Below are 23,232 nucleotides of genomic sequence, written 5' to 3'. Positions count from 1 at the left end.
CTGTCTAAGTCTGGTATGAAATGCAGTTTCCTTGGCTCCTGCTCTTGTCTCTTCACTGAGATTCTGGTTTCCATTTGCTTCCCAGGTGACTCTAACCCCTATACTTGTGAAAACCACAGGCTCATAAGGTTTGGGGCCTGAGGTTTTGTTTGCTTGGATGCAAGAGGTCCAAAGAGGGGGGTCGTTTTTGTTTGCATTTGGATTTTGGTTTTGGTTTCTGTGCCTGGGAAGAGGGAAAGACATAGAAAGTTTAGTTACATGAAAAGGAGAATTACGAGTCTTGTCACTGGTAATAGTGGGACAATTCATGAATGTTGCTTTATATGGATGACCATTCTTTTTTGGAAAGGTACATTTTTATAACATGATTCACTTTATTCTGAAAGTTTATAATACAGTATTTAAGCCTCCTAACCTCTTTGAAGCACTTTCAGATACATTATCCTTAAATAATGTCCTGAGATAATTAAGACAAATTTTATCATCACCATTTTACACAAAAATAAACTGAGGTCTTTTGATTTTCTCTTTCTTTTTTTATTTTTTAAATTATGAAAATATAACACATTTACAGGACACTTGGAAAATACAGAACAAAGATACATATAGTCCCACTGTATATTATAGTTATTTTTAAGTAGATAATAAATTAAGATTTTTAGCTGGAGTTTCAATATCAAATTCTCAAAAATTAATAGAATGAATATACAGAAAAGTAGGATATAGTAGATCTGAAAAGCACCTGAACCAATTCAACAGAATTAAGATTTATACAATTTTCACACAACAGTAGGATACAAATTTTATTCAAGTTCCCATAGAATATAAACCAGGAGACACTGGAACATGTCCAGGGACATAAATCAAGGTGCAAAACTTTCATGGTCTAAAGACATAAAAATCATACAGAGTATGTTTTCTAATCCCTGTGGAATTATGTTAGAAATCAATATCAAAAGATATTTGAAAATAACCCACATATTTTCAAGTGCAACATGACATTTACCAAGAGACATATTTGATTTAGCCACTGAAAGCCTCAATAAAGTTAGAAGACTGAAAAAAAACAGAGGGTGATTGCAGAGTAGAAAGCATTTAAATGAGAAATTAATATAAAAATGAGAAATTAATATAAAAATGAGAAATTAATATCAAAGATACTTTTAAAAAAACATGTTTTTGGAAATTAAATGGATGACATTGTTTTTTTAACAATTCAGGAACAATTCAGAAGAGCCAACTATTGAAAAGTCGTTATAAGCAATAATAAAACAATTTCATTTTTAAAGATATCAATTAATCAAAATATGAGAAAAAGAACACAGAATTAAACCCTGTAATTCATTCAGTGACGTGGAAGAAAATTATATTTGGGGGCCAGAGTTTTCTACACTAAATTTAACTTCTTGAGTTTTACATATAAAAAGTTTATCGTTGATTTTCCTGAGCTAAAGATGAATAGTTGGCCAAATTTTGAACAGGGCAGTATTTTGTTTCTTTCTTCATCCTTACTGGGTTCCCTAATAGCTGAAGGTGAGTGAATTTTTCTGATGGCCTTTTTCTTAGTAGGAAATGGATCTATTTGATGTGAAGCTGTTCAAAATCAGGAATGGAATACTTAGGGGAGAGAGGAAAAAGGGAAATCTGCATATATAAAGCATGGAATTAATTTCCAGTATATGTAAGAAAATACTTGTTCCTCAAAATTAAGAAAGAGAACAGCAAAATCTTCAGCCCATTTGGACTCAATTCAGCCCTTCAAAGATGGTCTATCACCAAACACTTTCAGGGAGTGGATTTGAAAGCCAGTTCTGAACGCTAGGGTTTCCTAGGGCGCCTTAGGAGAGGAAGCAGGAAGGTCATGCAAACCATCTTATCCACGCCTAACCTGATCACAACCCTAGTCCCACCCTGATACAGATGCACCCTGCTTTTGTATTCCTCCCCGAGGGAGGGAGGGAATGCCTGGTGTGGCCACTCCCGTGGGGTCCAGTGGGTGTGGCTTCTGGGTATCACCCCTCCCCCTGCTGAGGACTAGCCTTGGGAGCCCAAATTTTCATGCCTGAATGTCCTCACCTACATTAACAAAATGGGGGTGCTTCTGATAACTTACCTCATAAACAAGTTAGTTACGAGGACTAAACGAGCTAACATAAATAAATTAGACCTCCAATTAAAATAAATAAATTTATATTAAAAAAAAAGAAATTAGAACAGTTTCCAGTAATAAACTTTCACTAGAATCTGTTTCTGCACTTGGACTTGGGGCAGGGTTTCATCCAAAGTTTTTTGTAAGGACGACTGCCTTAAAACATGATTTCGTAATCGAGGAACACGTTCTTGTCCTTTCGTCCTTTGGCCAAAAACCAAGTCCTTCCGCCTGTCACCCATTAAGCCTGAACTCCAAGGGTTAAGGACCCATTCCCCCTTCTCCCCCAGACCTGAATCTCAGCGGCAGAGAGATGGGTTAATATATAAGGATGATCTCACTGTAGTCACAGAAGCGATTTCATTATAATCTTTGTTTTCTCCTGCTAACTTTCTAAATGGAGAAACATCTTATTAATTACCTAAGCATTTGGAACCCTTTGGAGGTACACGCCCCACAAATGCTATTATTATCACCCACATTTGGTGAAGTACTTGAGGATTACAAGTGTTCTGTAAAGGTTTATACATTACTCTGCTGTGACCCAAGATCCACAGTGGGACAGCAAAGACAGCCCAGGAAGAAGCATGAAGCTCCAGAGAGGCAGGGGTTTGTATAACAGGTATGAAATTCTCTTTCAGTTTAGCATAAAGATAGTCAGACTCCTAAAGAGAGTCATTTACAGCCATTAAGGAAACTGTGTATGACTGTAACTGGGAAAGCTGAGGGTTTGCTGCATATTCTTAGAAGGGGGTCCTTAGAGAAAAGGGTAACAGGGAAAGGATTTAAAATGCTGTGAGGGGCATTTTGAGTTAACTGGAAGAACTTCTTGACAATAAAAGCAGAACACTGCCAACAGCTGTCACCACATCTTTCCCTACAGAGATTCTTTTTCTTTAAGTTCAGCCTAAAGGCAAGAAACTGGAACCCATCCTCCAGGCTGACCATTTTAGGTAGTAAGGTCAATGCAGAACATTGAATGGCTGCGCATTCTTTTTAAGTCTGAACTCTTCTTGTGGGAAAACTATCGGCTGGTGCCAGTGTGCCCTTAACACCCCTTAACACTCTCCACACTCTTTTCAACCAAGACAAAAAGACCTAGAACTGGCCATGCACAATAATCATTGTTTTGTTAGACCAAGGAGGCTGATCTTCCATGTCTGGTGATGATCTTAAAATTACCTTTTAAAATAAGGGTAGGGAGAGGAGGAATTGGATAGAAAGAGAGAGAATCAAGAATCAAGTAAAGCTCATGTGGCATGCAGGCATAGGAAAAATCTGAATAACCAGAGAAGTCATGGAGACCGTTATGCCAGGGGATTTCAAGGTCAATGCCAGGATCCTGGGAGGACAGGGTGGGGGAAGGGCTTCAGAAGCGGAGCCTTAGCTAGAACCTAGTAAAGCAGAAAACTCACTAAGAGACAGTGCTGAGGAAAATTAGAAACCTGCATGCTCACCAACAACCCACATCAGCACACAGACCAGTCTAGAGGAAAACATTTCTGCTCTGGATTTTTTTTTTTAAACATCTGCTATGCACGGTTTCAGATGATTATTGAAAGGATGTTCAGTTTTAAATAAAGGACAAAAGATATACAAGTTGAGGGAGAAAAGCCCACGCCCTCTTCTGTTAATGCTTAGAAAGATTCTACATTTCCCCCTCTTCATGTTATTTTAAAACATGAAAAAGAAAGAAAGGGCGGGGGGAGCAGTGTAGCAAATTCTCTGCCAGAAAACACACAGTAAATTCTAGCTTGTTAAGCAGCCTGGTTCCAAATTATTTCTAAAAAACAAATCCTAACAGTCATGTAGTTACAGCCTCTGAGGGAAGCTGTAAGACCGACGCTGGTGTCCCGGAACCCAAGCCACCAAAAAAAAAAAAAAATCAAGAAAGAAACCTAACCGGTTTTCTGACAGAAATATGAAAGCAAAATCTCAGAGGCAAGAGGATGCCCCAGAGGAGGAGAAAGCTGCAGCTTGCAGTAATCTGTAAATGATTGCTGGTAAAGTCTGGAGGCTTCAGGCTTGATCTGTGTTTGTTCCAAAAGCAAGCCAAGAAGGACGGTGTTAATAAAGAGAGATTTAACTGAGAGCTGTGCTTGGAATAAAGTGGGCTACAAAAAGGTCAAATGTGATCAGTCGGAGCAGATTACAAGGGCTTTAAAAGGTGGTGTGGAGAAATGAGCCGGGGTGGGGAAGTAATATAGCGCAAGATTGATTTGGGGGGTGTGTGGGGGGGAGGGGGGGTGGAGAAAAGCCAGGACAAGTGCTTATCAATCCTAGAAGGAGGAAGAGCCGCGCGGGCGCCCAGTGGCTCCGGGCCTGAGCCGAGCAGCTGGCTGCCGCCTCCTTTCCCCTTCCCTCCCCGCGCCCCCTCCGCCCGGGACTGGACCTGCCTTCAGCCACCCTCTAGACAATGGTCTCTTTAATCTCTGATTTGGATCCACTCAAAGACTGGAAAGTTTTAAGGTAGGCCTGCTTTCCTTTCTCTCGCGTCGCTGTTTCCGTTCACGGCCAAGTTCCTCCCCCCGCACCACCCCCCCACCCCAATTAAGGCGCTCGGGTCGCTGCGCGCAGCGCCTGCGGTGGGAGGCGGGGGCCGCCGGATCTGCTCGGGGCTGGGGTGCTCCGGGGTGATTCGGCATCGACTTCCAGCAGACGCGGAAAGAGGGGCGTGAGAAGTCCTCAGTTTCATCCCCGAGGGGAAGGCGGCGTATTTTAATGACAGTTTGTCTTCGTGAAATGATTCTTGACGTCGGCCGAGTCTTAACCAGTTATCCTTGTCATTGCGTTTCATGGGGCACTGAATCCATCAGAGAAGTGGCAAACTTTCTGGGACTTCAGATAAAAAAGCGAACTTTCCAGAAAACTATTGCTGCTCTTCTAGGAAGAGAGCCCATGGAAATGCGGTTTCCTCCTGTTGACCTCTCCTCCCCACCCCCCGGTCTAATTTGGAAAAGCCAGTGCGATGAAAACTCGGCTCACCTTTGAACCGAATGAGTGGAGTTTCTGAAAGGAGCTCTTTCTCTGAATGCCCCTGAAAAGATGAACTCTGACCACTTCATGATTCAGAGACCCAGAAAAATGAGAACCCAAGGACTTCAAAGGGGCAAAAGTTTATGCATTTCCTCCACTTGAGTCTAAACTGACTCCTCCCTTAGAGTTCACAATTCCTTTCTAGTTTAACTTAACATTGAAGAGTATTTCCCAGCCAAAAGAACTTTGGGCAGTTTTTAAAAAATAAAAAATGTTGATGAGTTTTTATGAAAAAGTGGTTCAACACAATGACGTGTTGTCTCTGGTATCTACTCCCGAACACGATTCCATTGGAACTACATCAAGTCCCAAACAAGGCACCTCTTTTTCCTGACGTCTTGTATTAATTGGCTATTACTTAGTTCTCTCTCATGAGCTCTGCCTAATTTTATTATTTTTAGAATTTATTTTATTGAAGTGTAGTTGATTTACAATGTCATGTTAATTTCTATTGTATAGCAGAGTAATTTGGTTATATATATATACATTGTTTTTCATATTCTTTTCCATTATGGTTTATCACGGGATACAGAATATAGTTTCTTCTGTTATACAGTAGGACCTCGTTGTTTAGCCATCCTATATAGGTTGCATCTACAGTACTAATCCCAAACTCCCAATCCCTGTCTCCCTACTTGGCAGCCACAAGCCTGTTCTCTGTGAGTCTGTTTCTGTTTCATAGGTCAGCTCATTTGTGTCATATTCTAGATTCCACGTATGGTGTTTGTCTTTCTCTTTCTGACTTCACTTAGTATAATACTCTCTAGGTCCATTCTTGTTGCTGAAAATGGCATTATTTCGTTGTTTTTGATGGCTGCGTATTCCATTGTATATATATGTGCCACAGCTTCTTTATCCATTCAACTGTTGATGGACATTTAGGTTGTTTCCCTGTCTTGGCTATTGTAAATAGTGATGCAATAAACTAATTTTATTATTTTTAAAAGCAACCAGATGAGGGGCTTCGCTGGTGCTCCAGTGGCGAAGACTCTGAACTCCCAAAGCAGGGGGCCCGAGTTCGATCCCTGGTAGGGGAATTAGATCCCACGTGCTGCAACTAAGAATTCACATATTGCAACTAAAGAGATTCTGAGTGCGACAACTAAAGATTCTGAGTGCTGCAACTGAGGATTCCCTGTGATGCAACTAAGACCTGTTCCAGCCAAATAAATAAATAAATATTTTAAAAATAAACAAAAGCAACCACATGATACAAAAGAGCAAATAAATGAAAAATTGGCTATTATCTATCTCAATAATTTTCTTTTTAAAAATTCTTGTACCTTGCTCTCTAGAACGTCACATGTATCAGTCAGTCAGTTTAGTGTCTCGGTCATATCCGACTCTTTGCTACCCCATGGACTGCAGCACACCAGGTTTCCCGGTCCATCACCAACTCCCGGAGCTTTCTCAAACTCATGTCCATTGAGTTGGTGATGCCATCCAACCATCTTGTCCTCTGTCGTTCCCTTCTCCTCCTGCCTTCAATCTTTCCCGGCATCAGGGTCTTTTCCAGTGAGTCAGTTCTTTGTATCAGGTGGTGTGTATACATATCATATAGCATGTGTCGTTTTATAATCTCTGCAGTTAAATATCAAATGCGTTTCCAAGTTTCTGCCTCCCCTTCATAATCAAATTTTTAATGGGTATAAATGATGTTGATTTGTACATTGTTTTTACTGAATTACCCCGTTGATTGAAAGTTTAGACCGTTTCCAGTCCTTGATTTATATGAACGATTCAGTGGCATCTTTGTGCATATACCTTTCTGCTTTCATTAAGTAATTCCCAGGATTTCTAGATGAAAAAACACGAGTGTTTTATGGGCCTGTCAGTGATATTTTCTTCTATTTGTAGATTTAACTTTTACTTTTAAATGAGAGATGCTAAAGTACTTCTGTGAATGCCCTCATGATGCAGCTATTACAATAAATTTCATTCTCCTTTTCTTTAATTGCATTAGTAACCTACTTCTAATATTGAAATATTTCTTAAGGGTGCTTTTTAAAAAATTGTTTTGGGTGATTACCTTATTAATATTATTGCCCAAATGGATAAGACGGGCCCCAGCTCTGAGCATATGTAAGATCCAGTTCAGTTCAGTTCAGTCGCTCAGTCGTGTCCGACTCTTTGCGACCACATGGACTGCAGCATGCCAGGCCTCCCTGTCCATCACCAACTCCTGGAGTATACTCAGACTCATGTCCATTGAGTCGGTGATGCCAAAGGCTTTTTTAGATGATGATCCCTAGTCTTAATGTACTTGAAAACCAGTGGTAATGTTGCCTTTCCCCTCAATGTGTCTCTAACATAAGTGAAATGTATTTATGGCTAGAGTAAGTAAAGCTCCACAAACTTGGACTGAGAAGACCTGGGAAAGAGAAGGATCTTTGCATTGACCTCTGGTGCACCAAGTTCATTCTGTCCATACCTCTCCTTGGCAAGTGTTATCCCATCCTCATTTCAACTATGTGTAATTCTTTCCCATGATAAATTATTATAAACTAGGTAGTATTTAAGCGTTACATTTTAAATTCCTTTATTGTTTATAATCAGGCATCATTTTGGCTAATTCTGGTTCATAGAGCCATTTACTCACCAACACTAAGGCTCCGTCCATTACAGGCATGCTTTAATACTCCAGTTTATTGTGCTTCGCAGATATTGCATTTATTACAGACTGAAGGTTTGGAGCAACCCTGCAATGAGCAAGTCTTTTGGCACCATTTTTCCAGCAACATTTGCTCACTTCTTGTCTCAGTATCCTATTTTGGTAGTTCTCTGAATATTTCAATTTTTTCATCATTATTGTACTTCTGGTGATCTGTGGTCAGTGATCTTTAATGTCACTTTTGCAAAAAGATCATGCATGATTCACTGAAGGCTCAGATGACGGTTAACAATTTTCAGCAATAAAATATTTTTAAATTAAGGGGCTTCCCAGGTGGCTCAGTGGTAAACAATCCGCCTGCTAGTGCAGGAGACACAGGAGATGCGAGTTCAATCCCTGGATTGGGAAGATCTCCTGGAGAAAGAAATGGCAACCCACTCCAGTATTCTTGCTGGAGAATCTCATGGACAGAGGAGCCTGGTGGGCTACAGTCCATGGGGCCACAAAAAGTCAGACACAACTGAGTGACTGAGCACACACACACACATACAATTGTTAGACATAATGCTATTTCACACTTGACAGATTATAGTTTAAATATAACTTTTATTTGCACTGGGAAACCGAAAAACGTGTGTGACTCACTTTATTGAGATTTTCACTTTACTGCAGGGGTCTGGAATCAAACCCATAATATCTCTGAGGTGAGCCTGTGTATGCAGGAGAAGCAGAGATACAACATGACCTTATAAATGGGATAATCTAGCTGGAGACTGAGGATGTACATGCTAACGGCATACAGGGTTATATGTGATATGATTTACGTCAATAAAATGCTTTACAAATGCAGAGGTGAGGGATCCTATTACAATACTGCTACTGCCCTTGTCTGATTAATAGGTGAGCAGAATGCTTGGTCTATAACACAGAAAGACTTTCAGACCTGCCTAACCTGCAATATTTTCCGTGTTTGCTCCAGGTATACAGCCTGGAGTTCTGCCAAACCTGCTGCTCTTGAAAAGTGATTGCAAGGCACCTTTTTTGAATCTGCTTACACCCCAGTTTGGTGTTATAAGATATGATCTGTGAGTGGGATACCAGTTCAGGTCATAAACCTTTTTCAGGCACTGTATATTTGGCATCACTCCCTCCTAGGTTCATTTTGTCAAATGGAAAAAAAAAAAATATATATATATATATGTATATATATCCAGGTTGGGAATCCTGCTGTTGGCTGTTTTAACTCCTGTATACCTTAAGTGGCTTAAAAGAAATGACTTACACCAACATTCATGCCAACAATTTGCAACTGTAACACTCCCCTCTTGACCACTGGGAAAGCACAAACACAAAGGCTTCACTCAAGAGACTCAAAATCAGCTAAGTCAAAAAAAAAGGTACATAGAAGAAGAAAAAGAAAATGACAAAGTAGTAGATGTATGATTAAAAGAATAAAAAAATCCTGCCAATTTGATTCATATAAGAATTCATGGTCATCGATACCACCTGAGGGAAAACAAATCATAAAGATGACTCAAGTTCAACAGGTTGAAAACGGTACCTATAATCTCCCCCACGTCCTGGTTCTTTTCTGGTGTTCTCAGGCTTATGAATCACAGCAAGTAGGTATCCAGCCAGGTACTCAAATTGGAAAGTTGGCAGGCTCCCTCATCCCTCATATTCCTTCCTAATTACATCCAAGCTATCACCAGCTCCACGGATTTCAGCTCCTAAACATCTCCTGCATCCCCACTTTTCTCACCCCAACTTTCTTTGCTGTGATCTTATTGTGCTCAGAACTCTATCAGTTCAGTTTAGTTCAGTTCAGTCGCTCAGTCGTGTCTGACTCTTTGCGACCCCATGAATCGCAGCACGCCAGGCCTCCCTGTCCATCACCAACTCCCGGAGTTCACCCAGACTCACGTCCATCGAGTCAGTGATGCCATCCAGCCATCTCATCCTCTCGTCCCCTTCTCCTCCTGCCCCCAATCCCTCCCAGCATCAGAGTCTTTTCCAATGAGTCAACTCTTCGCATGAGGCGGCCAAAGTACTGGGGTTTCAGCGTCACCATCATTCCCTCCAAAGAAATCCCAGGGCTGATCTCCTTCAGAATGGACTGGTTGGATCTCCTTGCAGTCCAAGGGACTCTCAAGAGTCTTCTCCAACACCACAGTTCAAAAGCATCAATTATTCGGCGTTCAGCCTTCTTCACAGTCCAACTCTCATGACCAACCAACATGACCACAGGAAAAACCATAGCCTTGACTAGACGAACCTTTGTTGGCAAAGTAATGTCTCTGCTTTTGAATATGCTATCTAGGTTGGTCATAACTTTCCTTCCAAGGAGTAAGCATCGTTTAATTTCACCATCTGCAGTGATTTTGGAGCCCCCAAAAATGAAGTCTGACAGTGTTTCCACTGTTTCCCCATCTATTTCCCATGAAGTGATGGGACCGGATGCCATGATTTTCATTTTCTGAATGTTGAGCTGTAAGCCAACTTTTTCACTCTCCACTTTCACTTTCATCAAGAGGCTTTTTAGTTCCTCTTCACTTTCTGCCATAAGGGTGGTGTCATCTGCATATCTGAGGTTATTGATTTCTTCCAGTCCAGCGTTTCTCATGATGTACTCTGCATATAAGCTAAATAAACAGGGTGACAATATACAGCCTTGACGTACTCCTTTTCCTATTTGGAACCAGTCTGTTGTTCAATATCCAGTTCTAACTGTTGCTTCCTGACCTGCATACAAATTTCTCAAGAGGCAGATCAGGTGGTCTGGTATTCCCATCTCTTTCAGAATTTTCCACAGTTTATTGTGATCCACACAGTCAAAGGCTTTGGTATAGTCAATAAAGCAGAAATAGATGTTTTTCTGGAACTCTCTTGCTTTTTCGATGATCCAGCGGATGTTGGCAATTTGATCTCTGGTTCCTCTGCCTTTTCTAAAACCAGCTTGAACATCAGGAAGTTCACGATTCACATATTGCTGAAGCCTGGCTTAGAGAATTTTGAGCATTACTTTACTAGCATGTGAGATGCGTGCAATTGTGCAGTAGTTTGAGCATTCTTTGGCATTGCCTTTCTTTGGGATTGGAATGAAAACTGACCTTTTCCAGTCCTGTGGCCACTGCTGAGTTTTCCAAATTTGCTGGCGTATAGAGTGCAGCACTTTCACAGCATCATCTTTCAGGATTTGAAATAGCTCCACTGGAATTCCATCACCTCCACTAGCTTTGTTCGTAGTGATGCTTTCTAAGGCCCACTTGACTTCACATTCCAGGATGTCTGGCTCTAGGTCAGTGATCACACCATCGTGAATATCTGGGTCATGAAGATCTTTTTTGTACAGTTCTTCTGTGTATTCTTGCCATCTCTTCTTAATATCTTCTGCTTCTGTTACTCTATACTACCTCCTAAATCTCCCTGCTTCAATTCTTGCTATCATAGGCTACTTTTCACAGAAGAGGAATGACAACACTTGAAAGCCGTAAATCAGATCATGTGACTTTCCTTTTAAAAGCCTCCTGGTTATTCTTCAAATAAAAGCCAAGACCTTTATCCTAACCCACAAGACCTCATCTGACCTTACCCTTGACTATCTCTTCAACCATAGCTCCTCTGTCTTTCCCCACATCCCACCTTACTCCAGCCCCTCTGGTCTTCTTTCTTTTCGTCCAATGAAGCAAGCTTATTTTGGCTGTAGGGTATTTGCAAGGAGCTGTCCCTCAGTACTCTTGCCTGGAAAATCCCATGGACGGAGGAGCCTGGTAGGCTGCAGTCCATGGGGTCGCAAAGAGTGGGACACGACTGAGCGGCTTCACTTTCACTTTCACTCCCGCTCTCTGCCTGGAAAACTCCCTCACTGTTCACCGGGCAGGATGCTACTGTCATTCAAGTCTTAGCTCAGATGTCACCTCCTCAGTGAAGCCTTCCTTGATTCCTCAATTTTTTTTTAATTGAAGTATAGTTAATTTACAATTAGTGTTAGTTTCAATTGTACAGCAAAGTGATTCAGTTATATATGTGTGTGTGTGGATGTGTATATTCTTTTCCAGGTTCTTTTCCATTATAGGTTTTTACAATATATTGAGTATAGTTCCCTGTGGTATACAGTAGGACCTTGCTGTTTATCTGTTTTATATATCATAGTGTATGTATATTAATCCCAAACTCCTAACATATCTCTCCCTCCCAGACCCCTTAATTTAAAGCCATCTGAAAATGACTCTTCAGCATTTCTCACTGGTAGGCTGAACCATAGAAAACTGCCAACATTCAGCCACTGCAGACCTATAAAACTTTCAGTTTTGTATGGTTAAACTAATACTCTCACTATAGCACATATTGGTATCTGCTGTTTTCATATGTGCTTATTTATTATTTCTCTCCACTGTTAGGATCTATCTTTGGTATGGTTAACTGATGCCTAAAATATTTCCAGGCACATTATAGAGAATGAATGAGTGAAGAATGAATGAATGGGGACTTTCCTGGTGGCCCACTGCCTAAGACTCCAACCTCCCAATGCAGGGGGCCTGGGTTCAATTCCTGGTCAGGTAACTAGATCTCACATGCTGCAACTAAAGATCTGGCATGCTGCAATGCAAATTGAAGATCCCAAATGCTATAACTATGACTCAGCACAGCCAAATAAATATTGTTTTATGAAAAGAATGAATGAATGAATGATGTGGTCTCTGTGTATCTCCCTCATTAACTTTATACTCCATGAGGCCAGAGGCTTTATGTATTTTGTTCATACTCCAGAGTTTCCCTGGGATGGTGGTGATGGTGTCTTATGTGGAATGAATAAATGGATGAGTGTCTTCTAACTCAGAGTTTAGTAATTCTCTCTCCACTTCCTCCCTTCTGTTGCAATCAGCCAAGTGTCTGGATTTAATAATATGGAAAATTTTTAAATTCTCTGAGAACCCAATTCAACCAGAATTTTTTCTACATAAAACAATGATCTAGATCAAGGGTTGGCAAACGTTTATAAAGGGTCAGATAGTACAAGGGTCAGGTTTTGGTGGCCACACAATCTCTGTTGCAGCTACTTAGTTCTGCCATCAAAACATGAAAGTAGCCAAAGGAAGTATGTAAATATCTAGACTTGAATATGAACCAATAAAACTTTATTTATAGAAACAGGAAGTAGGTAGTATTTGGCCCTAGGGCCATAGCTTACCTTTCATCTATCATCTAGGCTAATGACTTGACCAACAACAACAACAGCAACAAAAATACAAGTGGTTTTGATAGACAGTTGGAAGGATGTTTTCAAATCTCATATGACAAAGTACATGCCATAAACTAACCTCATTATTGGGGAAAAAAATGAAGAGCCTTGGTGATATTTCACAGGTCAGCGATGTTTTCAGTCATGAGCACTTGATCTTGCAAAGATGATTACAGTCTGGAGGAAATTTATGGCTCGCACATCCCTTAAATGTTTGGACGAGCCTTCAGGCTATAACAAAAGACACTGTTGCCTGTTCCCTTACTGAGTGTGTGAGAAACTCTCTTTAATGAGAACAGCACATGTTGATGGAAGAAAAAAAAAAAAAAAGAACAAATCCTGACATGTTTTAAGTCACTGCCTGGCCTCGTTTCTTTCTGTTTCGTTGCTTTCTCCAGCTCATTTAGGAGATATTTCTCTTTCACATGCCTGATAAATCTCCCAAGATGAATTCCAAACTCAAGAAGAAAGCGTGCAGTGTGATTTTGAATGACTGCCGTGTGTAGATACTCTTCAGCTCATATTACGTGACATCTTGGAGATGCTTGGATTGGGGAGAGGTTATGGGGAACTCTCGTGGTGTCCAGTCAGAGCAGGTTGACCACCCAAAGATCAGGGATTATTAGTCTTCTTCCAGGATGACAGAAGAATTATTGATAGTTTCTGGGTGCCAGGCTTTATGCTAAGAGTTCCTTGTTTAATATCTCACTTAATCTTGCAGCAGCTCTATGACATAGGTGGCAGCACTGTGGCTCCTGTTTGCCGCACTGTAGACTCCAGGTTTTGTAGCTCTGGGCCAGAGCACTTGAAAATGTACTGTCTGGCACCTTGGAGCACTGGCACCTTGGTGAAGCATGTTGCTTTCACTGTGCCCTCGAAGGGAAAAATTTGCACCCCATCATTCTTTTTTCCACTGGAAAGTTTGAAGAATCATGACCCACGTACTCCTGGGTACTTTAAAAAATCTTTGCAGAGCAGGGGGAGAGTAAGGCTATGAAAAAGCAAGAGTTATATCCAGTAATAATTCTCTAGAAAGAATGAATTACATGTTTATAAAAGTGAACACAAGACCTGGGCCTTTTAAATAATGTATTATATCAGAGAATAATCTACTGTTTTTCACAAAACATGACTAATGTAGCACATAGCATAACTAATAACGACAAAGGGTATTATAAGATCACATAAAAATGTAGAAAAATCCTGTTATCCATAGGTTGGAATGTTACTGCCATGGTTTTTACCTCTCATTCCAGCCCTCAAAAATCCCAGATGTTAAGTCATCCTCAGGTATTGTTTCTAGTCCATTGACTCCAATAATCAGCAGAAAAATATTCACTTGACAGTTACTTTATTCCCCCTGCTGAGTGGGTCTGTTTATCCCAAACCTGTGAAATCTCTGTGAGGAGAAACAAAGGAAAAACTCCCCTGCCATGGGGGAATGTCTCTTTAAGGTCAGAGACCACAGAGAAGAATACTGGAGTGGGTTGCCATTTCCTTCTCCAAGGGATCTTCCCAGCCTAGGACTCAAACCCAGGTCTCTCACACTGCAGGCAAACTCTTTACCATCTGAGCCACCAGGAAACCCCCACAGAGAAGTTATTTTTCCCAAATGGAAGAGGATCACCTGCCGCTTTTATTCCACTATTTCAAAAGAGGATCTGCCAGTGACCTCTCTACACTCCCCAAATAAGTGTTCAAACTTAAGCGTTCCTGAATACTAGCATCATATTCTATAGATCAGGGATCCTCAACCCCTGGGCCATGAACTGGTACCAGGGGCCATGGCCTTTTAGGAACTGGGCCACACAGCAGGAGGTAAGTGGCAGGCTAGGGAGGGAAGCTTCGTCTGTATTTACAGCCACTTCCTAACCTCACATTTCTGTCAGATCAGCGGCAGCATCATGATGAGTTGTATAATTATTTCATTGTATATCACAGTGTAATGATAAATAGAAATAAAGTGCACAACAAGTGTAATGCACTTGAATTATCCTGAAACCAACTCACCCCCCGCACCACCACCGCCAGTCTATGGGAGAATTGTCTTCCATGAAACTGGTCCCTCGTGCCAAAAAGGTTGGGGACTGGTGCTGTAGGTCATAGTGTAAGGAGAGGGCTCAAGGTCAGGTCTGTTCCCGCATGCAGTCCCTGTGTTTACCTCCCTCTCTGTTTTGGTGCAACAGAAGGCACCTCAAGAGATCAGCTAATTACTCCCCTTTGTGCAACTTTGTGTTATAAAATCTCCCTGACCCAGATCTGATTCTTCCCCATTTCCTCCAAAGGCTTTCCAATGTGTTCAGTGGTAAAGAATCTGCCTCTCATTGTAGGAGAAGCAGGTTCGATCCCTGGGACGGGAAATGGCAGCCCCCTCCAGTATTCTTTTCTGGAAAATCCCATGGACTGGGGGCTACAGTCCATGGGGTTGCTAAAGAGTCAGACTTGGCTTAGCGACCAAACAACAATTTCCTCAAAGAACAGCTCAGTAACCATCTCTCCTTGCCTTTACATCCCACACAGTAGCCATCAGGCAAGAAGGTTTTCTTCCCCAAAATGCTCATAGCACTGAATCTAAGCCTTAGATGCTCCAGTGCTAGTCCAAATTTCCTGCTTTGTAAGGTTTATGTATATTTTAGTTTAATTCCTAGACTGTAAACTCTCAAAAGATAGATAAGGTCCACGCCCCATTCATCTTTGCATCCACTTGCATCTTTAGCATCACCTGGCATGGCATTTCACCCAGCCAGGATTGGAACAGACATCTGCATATTCCTGATTTGTAAGATGAGAGATTGAATGAGATTATATCCAGGGATCCCGTCTATAAAATTACACAATCAGTGTGAGAACAAAGAAGCACCCTCCCCCAGGACCCTGAGTCCCCTCTCTGAGCCACATGATGCATCCTTTCCCTACACTGACGAGTTTTTCTCACAGCAAAGCAATTCTCTTGCTATTGATCCTCATTTTCTTTCAAGCCTCTTTTATTCCCAGTCCTTCTGTAGAGTTGATGGACTAAACTACAAACCTGGTTTCAGATGTTCTGTCTTGAACTAGGGCTGTAATGTAAATCAGCTGTTCCAGGAATGAGTTTTGCTGACACGTATTGACATTAGCAATCATAGGACCAGTCCTACGGGGCTCGGTGTTACAGTCAGTCCGGGTTGCAGGTGTTTCGGTTACCCGTGGCTTTGGCACACCATTCTGTTCTTCATTGCACTAGTTTTTCATTCTTATAGAGACACAAATGTCTAAGCCAGAAAGAATTGTAAGAGGCCCCTAGAAACGGCAATTTTCTGTATTTTATCATGTTTCCTGGTGGGTAAGTGAAAGATTTTGTAAACAGAAAAATGTTGCCCTCATTTAAGTTTGGTATTTACAAATGGAACACAATGCTGCTTCTGAGCCTTTACACATGACATTTTTTCCCACCATCATTATCATCATTATTGACCATAACAACCATTATTGAGTACCCAAAAGCTGGAATATTCTTTCCATCTTCTCCATGAAACACACATGCTTAAAAAATTTGTTCTAACCTGAGCTTCTGAAGGCAACTTTGCCTGATAACCCTGCTCACTTTGTCCACTTGCCTCATTAGAACTTCCTGAACATTTAGCCATCACTCTATAGAGATGTAGTTTAAATGACTATTTGGAATATGGGGGCTTTTAAGGGGCAGATATAATTGACATATAGCTTTATGTTAGTTTTTGGTGTGCAACATAATGATTCACTGTTTGTAAGACTACAAAATGATCACCACAGTAAATCTAGCTAACGTGTGTCACCGTACATAGTTACAAAATATTTTTCCTATGATGAGAATTTTTAAGATTTACTTTCTTAGCAACTTTCAACTATGCAATGTAGTATTATTAGCTATAGTCACCACACTATACATTTCATCCTCATGACTTACTCATTTTATAATTCGAAGTTTGTATGTTTTGACCTTCATCTGTTTGGCCCAACCCCTAACTCCCCACCTCTGACAACCACCACTCTCATCTCTGCATCTATGAGCCAGTTTGAGTTGGTGGAGGTTTTTTTTTTGTTGTTGTTGTTGTTTTTTATAAGATTCTACATATAAGTAAAATAATACAGTATTTGTCTCTGTCTCACTTATTTCACTTTGTGTGTAACGCCTTCAGGTTCCATTCATGTTGTTGCATGTGGCAAGATTTTATTCTTCTTTATGGCTGAAAATATTCTGTTGTACATATATCCTACCTCTTCTTACCCATCCGTCTACTGATGCATGCTTAGATAGTTACCATATCTTGGCTGTTTTAAATAAAGTTGCCATGATATGGCGGAGAAGGCAATGGCACCCCACTCCAGTACTCTTGCCTGGAAAATCCCACGGATGGAGGAACCTGGAAGGCTGCAGTCCATGGGGTCACTGAGGGTCGGACACGACTGAGCGACTTCACTTTCACTTTTCACTTTCATGCATTGGAGAAGGAAATGGCAACCCACTCCAGTGTCCTTTCCTGGAGAATCCCAGGGACAGGGGAGCCTGGTGGGCTGCCGTCTCTGGGGTCGCACAGAGTCAGACACGACTGAAGTGACTTAGCAGCAGCAGCCATGATATGGGGGTGTATATACCCTTCTGAGTTAAGTGTTTTTATTTTCGCCAGATAAATACCCAGGAGTGGAATTGCTGGATTATGTGGTAGTTCTATTTTTTATTTTCTGAAGAAGCTCCGTACTGTTCTCCATAATGGCCACCAGTAGTATTTTCATTTACACCAGTAGTGTACAAGGATTTCCTTTTCTCCACATCCTTGCCAACACTTTGTATTTATTGTCTTTCTGATAACAGCCATTCTAATAGGCGGGAGGTGATACTGCATTGTGGTTTTGATGGGCATTTCCCTGATAAATAGTGACCCTGAGCACCTTTTTATATGCCTGTTGGCCATTTGTATGTCTTCTTTGGAAAAAATGTCTTTTCAGATTCTCTGCCTATTTTTAAATTAGGTGACCTTCAACACTGAGGCCCGCTATGGTGGGTATTTATGAAATCTGTACATTTCAATGACATAACAATTGTGGTTCTTTTACACACAGATGGGAAGTAAGATTGGGCAAATTGTTAAATGGCATTGTGCTCAGGGAATGGAGGGATATTTGGGTCCTGATGGAGATGACAGCTACCTCTCATGGGCAAGTTTCCACAGGGACTGAGGATGGAGAGGCCAAGATGGGGGCCCCTCAGTTTCCCAACCAAGGATTTTAAAAGCTGTTTGTTTGGGAATCCTAGGGGTGAGAGAGGGGAGCTGGAACATTCTATAATACTTAGTCAGCCTCCCCTACTGCCAGTTCTGCCAAATTCAGACCCTTGTGGCCTGAGAGAAACAATAACAAATTGAAGCAAAAACAATAGTTTATAACTAAATGTAGCATTGGCCCAAAACCCCTATATAAATATATATCTGTAAAATCTAATGAGCTGGTTTGGACTATACAGAATACTCAGTTTTCCCCTGATATAATCTAGTTTCTTCCAAGTAACTTCTGCTCTGTTTCTCATCAAAACCGCAGCTTTGGTTAGAATGTTCCTGCTGAAGGTAATCAAACACTGACTATTTCATCTCCATTTTACAGTGGTCTAAACCAAGTGTTGGTAAACTTTTTTTTTTTTGGCAACGGGCCAGTTAGCCAATATTTTTGGCTTTGCTGACACACCATATGGTCTCTGTCACAACTATTCAGCTTTGCCATGGTAGCACAAAAGCAGCCAGAGACAATATAGAAATGAATGGGCATGGCGGTATTCCAATAAAACTCTACTTACAAAAACAGAGAGTGGGCTGGATATGACCCACAGGCCATCATCAGTCAGTGGCCCATGTATGCTCCGCTGAGTTCTGGATCTTTCAGAGCCAAGGCAGCCTGGCCAGCAGCAGGGAAATTGAACTAGAGGAAGCAGCAAGAGAGAATGTGTTTTCCCAGATGCTGTGCACTGAGCTGACCTAAGCTGTACTTGGCTTCATTGCTGGGAAGAAGAGAAAGGGTACGGGGAGTAAGGGAGGGATGGCTGGGCTGTCTCAGACCCAGGATCACCTTTTACTTTGGCTACATGGAGGCAAGAAGCAGAGCGTCCTTCACCTTTCAAGGAAGACCCAGCACTCTTACCCACCTGACCTTTATGATGACCCGAAGCTCATCAATCCGTTGCCAGAACTCATCTCTTTGGAGCATAGGGTCAGATGAGGAAATGAGACCAAGGGAGGGAAAGAAAAGAGGATCTTGAAGAATCTGCCCTACAAGGATTATAGGAATCTGAGGAAAGAAGGCAACCCGGGTCATTGATTGCCCAAAGCCAAAGATAGTCACAAAGTGATTTCTGGAGAAATACAGCCTGACTCCCGGTGCCTTTGGTCTGTATCCACTGTTGCTATCTTTATCACCACAAAATTGTCCTGGAACTTACCTGACAGTCCAGTGGTTAAGACTCTGCCTTCCAGTGAAAAGAGGGTATGGGTTCGCTCTCTGGTTAAGGAGATGAGATCCCACATACCTCGTGGCCAAAAAACCAAAAAAACATAAAACAGAAGCAATGTTGTAACAAATTCAATAAAGACTCAAAAAATCTTCACAAAAAAAAAATCGCCCTCTTCTTTAGGATGTGGCCAGGTGGCACAGTAGTAAAGAATCCACCTGCCAATGCAGGAGATGAAAGATTTGTGAGTTCAATCCCTGGCTCAGGAAGATCCCGTGGAGTAGGAAATGGGAACCCCCTCCAATATTCATGCCTGGAAAATTCCACGGACAGAGGAGCCTAGTGAGCTACACAGTGCATACGGTCACAGAGTCAAACGCCGCTGAGCACACAGCATTAAACAAAAATAAAGCTCACTCACAGATTGAAGGCTAAGTTGAACATGTGCATGATTGTGCCAAGCAGAGAGATTTAGTATCTCACAGAAGCCCACAATTCCTGCCTATGACAGGTACCTCTTTGCCCCCACCGTGACGGGTCATTCGTCACCATCATTGTAGAACACAAATAGCATTTTTGAAGAGATTTGGGATTAAGAACGGGCACCAGGCCAAATGAAGGACCACAGCTTTCCTGGCTTCTCCAGCGTTGTAAAGCTCTTCAGAGAGATCAATCAGTTACAGCTTACTCGGAATCTAGATTATCATGATATGATGTCTGGGAATTTACATTTTAAGACTTACTTCCTCTTATGCAGCTGGAGTGGGGCTGCGGGGGTGGGGGCACAAGTGTCCAGGAATTAGGAGTTTGGTGAGGATTTCTGCCCCAGTGTTTCTGCCCAGAAGACCAGTGTCAGGAGCACTTGAGGGTGAGTTGAGTCCCTTCCTGGTGCAGGGAGCACTCTCCACTCTTCAACCTTACTTAATAAATTACCACTTCACAATAAATTGCCCTTAAATCACTCAATCGAAAGTGTCAGTTCCTCTTGTCAAAGAGCTGGAATTATATAAGAGAAGACCACTGGAGAGAGACGTGGTTTGAAGCAGAATTTCTTTCTTAAAGACTTTAATTTCATTTATGACTTCTTCCCAATTGCTAGGAAACCCTCTGGTGCCTGCCCTGCTCCAGATCTAATCAGGCTCCCTCCCAGCTCCCTGGCTTTGTTCTCTTCCCCAGCCCCCAACTGTCCCCTCCTGGAGCAGGACGCAGATTTTACCTCTGAGCCCCTGGCACTGGTGATGACAGACAGGAAGGATCAGGAAGGAAGAGTGCTATGTAATGCATCATTTGCTCGATTAATATTTCTGAAGGAAAGGAAGGCGAGTGTCACTGTTTTCATCTTTGAAAGAGGGGTGAGTGTGTTGGAGGAAAACAGCTCCTGAGGACTTGGATTTTTGTTTAAAAGTAAAAAACCAGTAACTGAGTTGGAGAGTAAAGCTGTTTCCCTGCTTCCCAAACTAGTATTTGCCTTCCTGTCTTCTCTCATTACGAAAGGCAGGCCGCAAAGGCAGTTTTCCATTTATTGAACATATCTTGGGCAGAGCTCTCATAACGGGACTAGCGTATTGTGCTTTTGAATCCTGCTTTTAAGCTCTGTCTGCAATCAGGCCGAGCTCTCTGGAGGATAAAGCTATATTAAGCTTTAAATCTCTAGTTAATTTTTTTGTTTGTTTCCATAAAATTGCTTTCCGTGTCTTTTGCTTTTTCTCTGCAGGTCACTGTTCAGTAAATCAGCAGAATCACCAGTCCTCTCAATGAGCCCATTAGTTAGATGGGGATCAGAGAGAAATATTTTGCATATAAACTTCAAACACCATAAAGCAGAGAAAGAGTAAGAGGATTTGAAGTCACTGACTCTCTGTTTTATAGCATGGGTATTTCATCCCAGTAATTGGTTTAAATCCCTTTTGATCATCATTTCTTATATTTTGGCAATATTTTTCTCTTTATAAAGACTGTGAATGTTTTTTAACCTGTCCGAACGCCCTTCTCCCACCTTGATCTTTTACTTTCAGTGATCCCCTGCAACTTAATTTGCTCTGAACTCCAACCGCCAAACTGTAAAAGTTTGAACCACATCTTCGAGGCAATAAATTTCTGTGTTTGTCATTGGTAGGCAGAGTGGCTTTTGTTAATGAGAGTTCAGATGAGGAAAAAATAAACCTGTTCTAGAAGGAAAATGCCCTCATGTTTCACAAATCTATTGATTTACATTTTGATTTCTCTTTATATTTGATTTTTAAAAAAATAATCGGAGGTAAATGTAATTAATTTTGTGTTACAAGGTGATACAGGGAGCTGCCTGTCTGCTTCTGGCTCTAGATAAACCTCTGTTTTAAGAAGTATTTGCTGAAAACCTAATCTACCTGATTATAGCAATCAAGATGTTTTGGGTTTATTGAGTGTATTTTGCAAATGCACAGTTTAATTATGACATTCTCTGTGTCCCTTTCCTATGATTATTTTTCTCTGTAAAATGCACATATTGAATAGCCATCGAGCTGTCTGTAACGGGGAAAATGAATAAGTGGAAAATTAAATGTCCAGTTAAGTAGCAACAAGCCTTCAGCAGATATGGAAAACAAGTCATATCTTAAAAATACAGTCCATTCTTCTGAGGGGCTTGAATAAACAAACTTAGTATTACTCAAGCTAATCATGTGGCACTAATTTACTCCCTTGCTTTTCCATTAAACTCTCTCCAGGTGACTCCATATGACAGTTGAGTTTAGTAGATTCCAGATTCAGGTAATGGATTAACATTAAGCAGATATTCTTTTAAAGACAGCATGTAACCAACGTCTGTACTTGAATTTTCAACATGAAAACCTCTAGTAGAGGAAATATAAACTGTGTTAACAGGAATTCTTCTGCCCCTTACTTAAGAAAGAAAACCGAGCACTGGAAAAGGAAATTGGAAGTCTATTGTTGTTCGGTCACTAAGTTGTGTCCGACTTTTTGCAACCGCATGGACTGTAGCACACCAGGCTTCCCTGACCTTCACTATCTCCCGGAGTTTGCTCAAATTCATGTCCATTGAGTCGGTGATGCCATCCAACCAACTCATCCTCTGTCGTCCCCTTCTCCTCCCACCCTCAATCTTTCCCAGCATCAGGATCTTTTCCAGTGAGTCAGCTCTTTGCATCAGGTGGCCAACGTATTGGAGCTTTGAAAGTATGTAGGTTATAGTTATTGGAAACTGTTCCAGAGGTCTCTGGATGGTACACAGCAAATATGGCAGGCAGTCAAGGGGTCTCCCCTCTGCTGCTTGAAGTAACTGGATGCTTGGTGGGAGTCAGAGTTGAAGAGAAGGAAGAGACACATCTGTCTATATTAGGCTTTCTTAGTCCTGAATTTTGGACATGAAGTAAGATAATGAGATTGCTGGAGGCCTTCCTGGTGGTTCAGTTGGTAAAGAATCCACTTGCAATGCAGAAGACAGGGGTCCAATCCCTGGGTCGGGAAGATCTCCTGGAGAAGTGAATGGCTACCTACTCCAGTATTTCTGCCTGGGAAATCCCAGTGGACAGAGGAGCCTAGTGGGCTACAGCCCATTGGGTCACAGAGTCCGGCATGACTTAGTGACTAAACCACCACCAACCACCACCGCCAAAGAAGTTAGTGAGCTTACTCCCCTCCTCGACATTTCTTATTCTAATTTGTTCCTGGAGCCTAACATGTAGGGGGAGAGAGAGTTTCAGAACAACACAGACCTGAATCCAGGTCCAATCTGCCACTTA

The 23,232-nt window shown here is 41.5% G+C and overlaps 1 protein-coding gene across 1 annotated transcript in view; it reads left to right on the top strand.

The window, feature by feature from the left end:
• Window positions 1-4,409: 4,409 nt before the first annotated feature.
• Window positions 4,410-23,232, top strand: part of CELF2 (CUGBP Elav-like family member 2) — a 559,335-nt gene continuing 540,512 nt past the window's right edge. Inside the window, exon 1 of the mRNA XM_070380896.1 lies at window positions 4,410-4,618. Within this exon, the coding sequence (XP_070236997.1) occupies window positions 4,566-4,618 (53 nt within the window). The 5' untranslated portion in view covers window positions 4,410-4,565. The remainder of the gene's footprint in view (window positions 4,619-23,232) is intronic.

Source organism: Bos mutus, chromosome 13 (assembly GCF_027580195.1).
Source record: "Bos mutus isolate GX-2022 chromosome 13, NWIPB_WYAK_1.1, whole genome shotgun sequence".
NCBI classification, from domain to species: Eukaryota; Metazoa; Chordata; class Mammalia; order Artiodactyla; family Bovidae; genus Bos; species Bos mutus.
The sequence above is the reverse complement of the archived record's forward strand: the minus strand, read 5'-3'. Positions and strand labels throughout refer to the sequence as shown.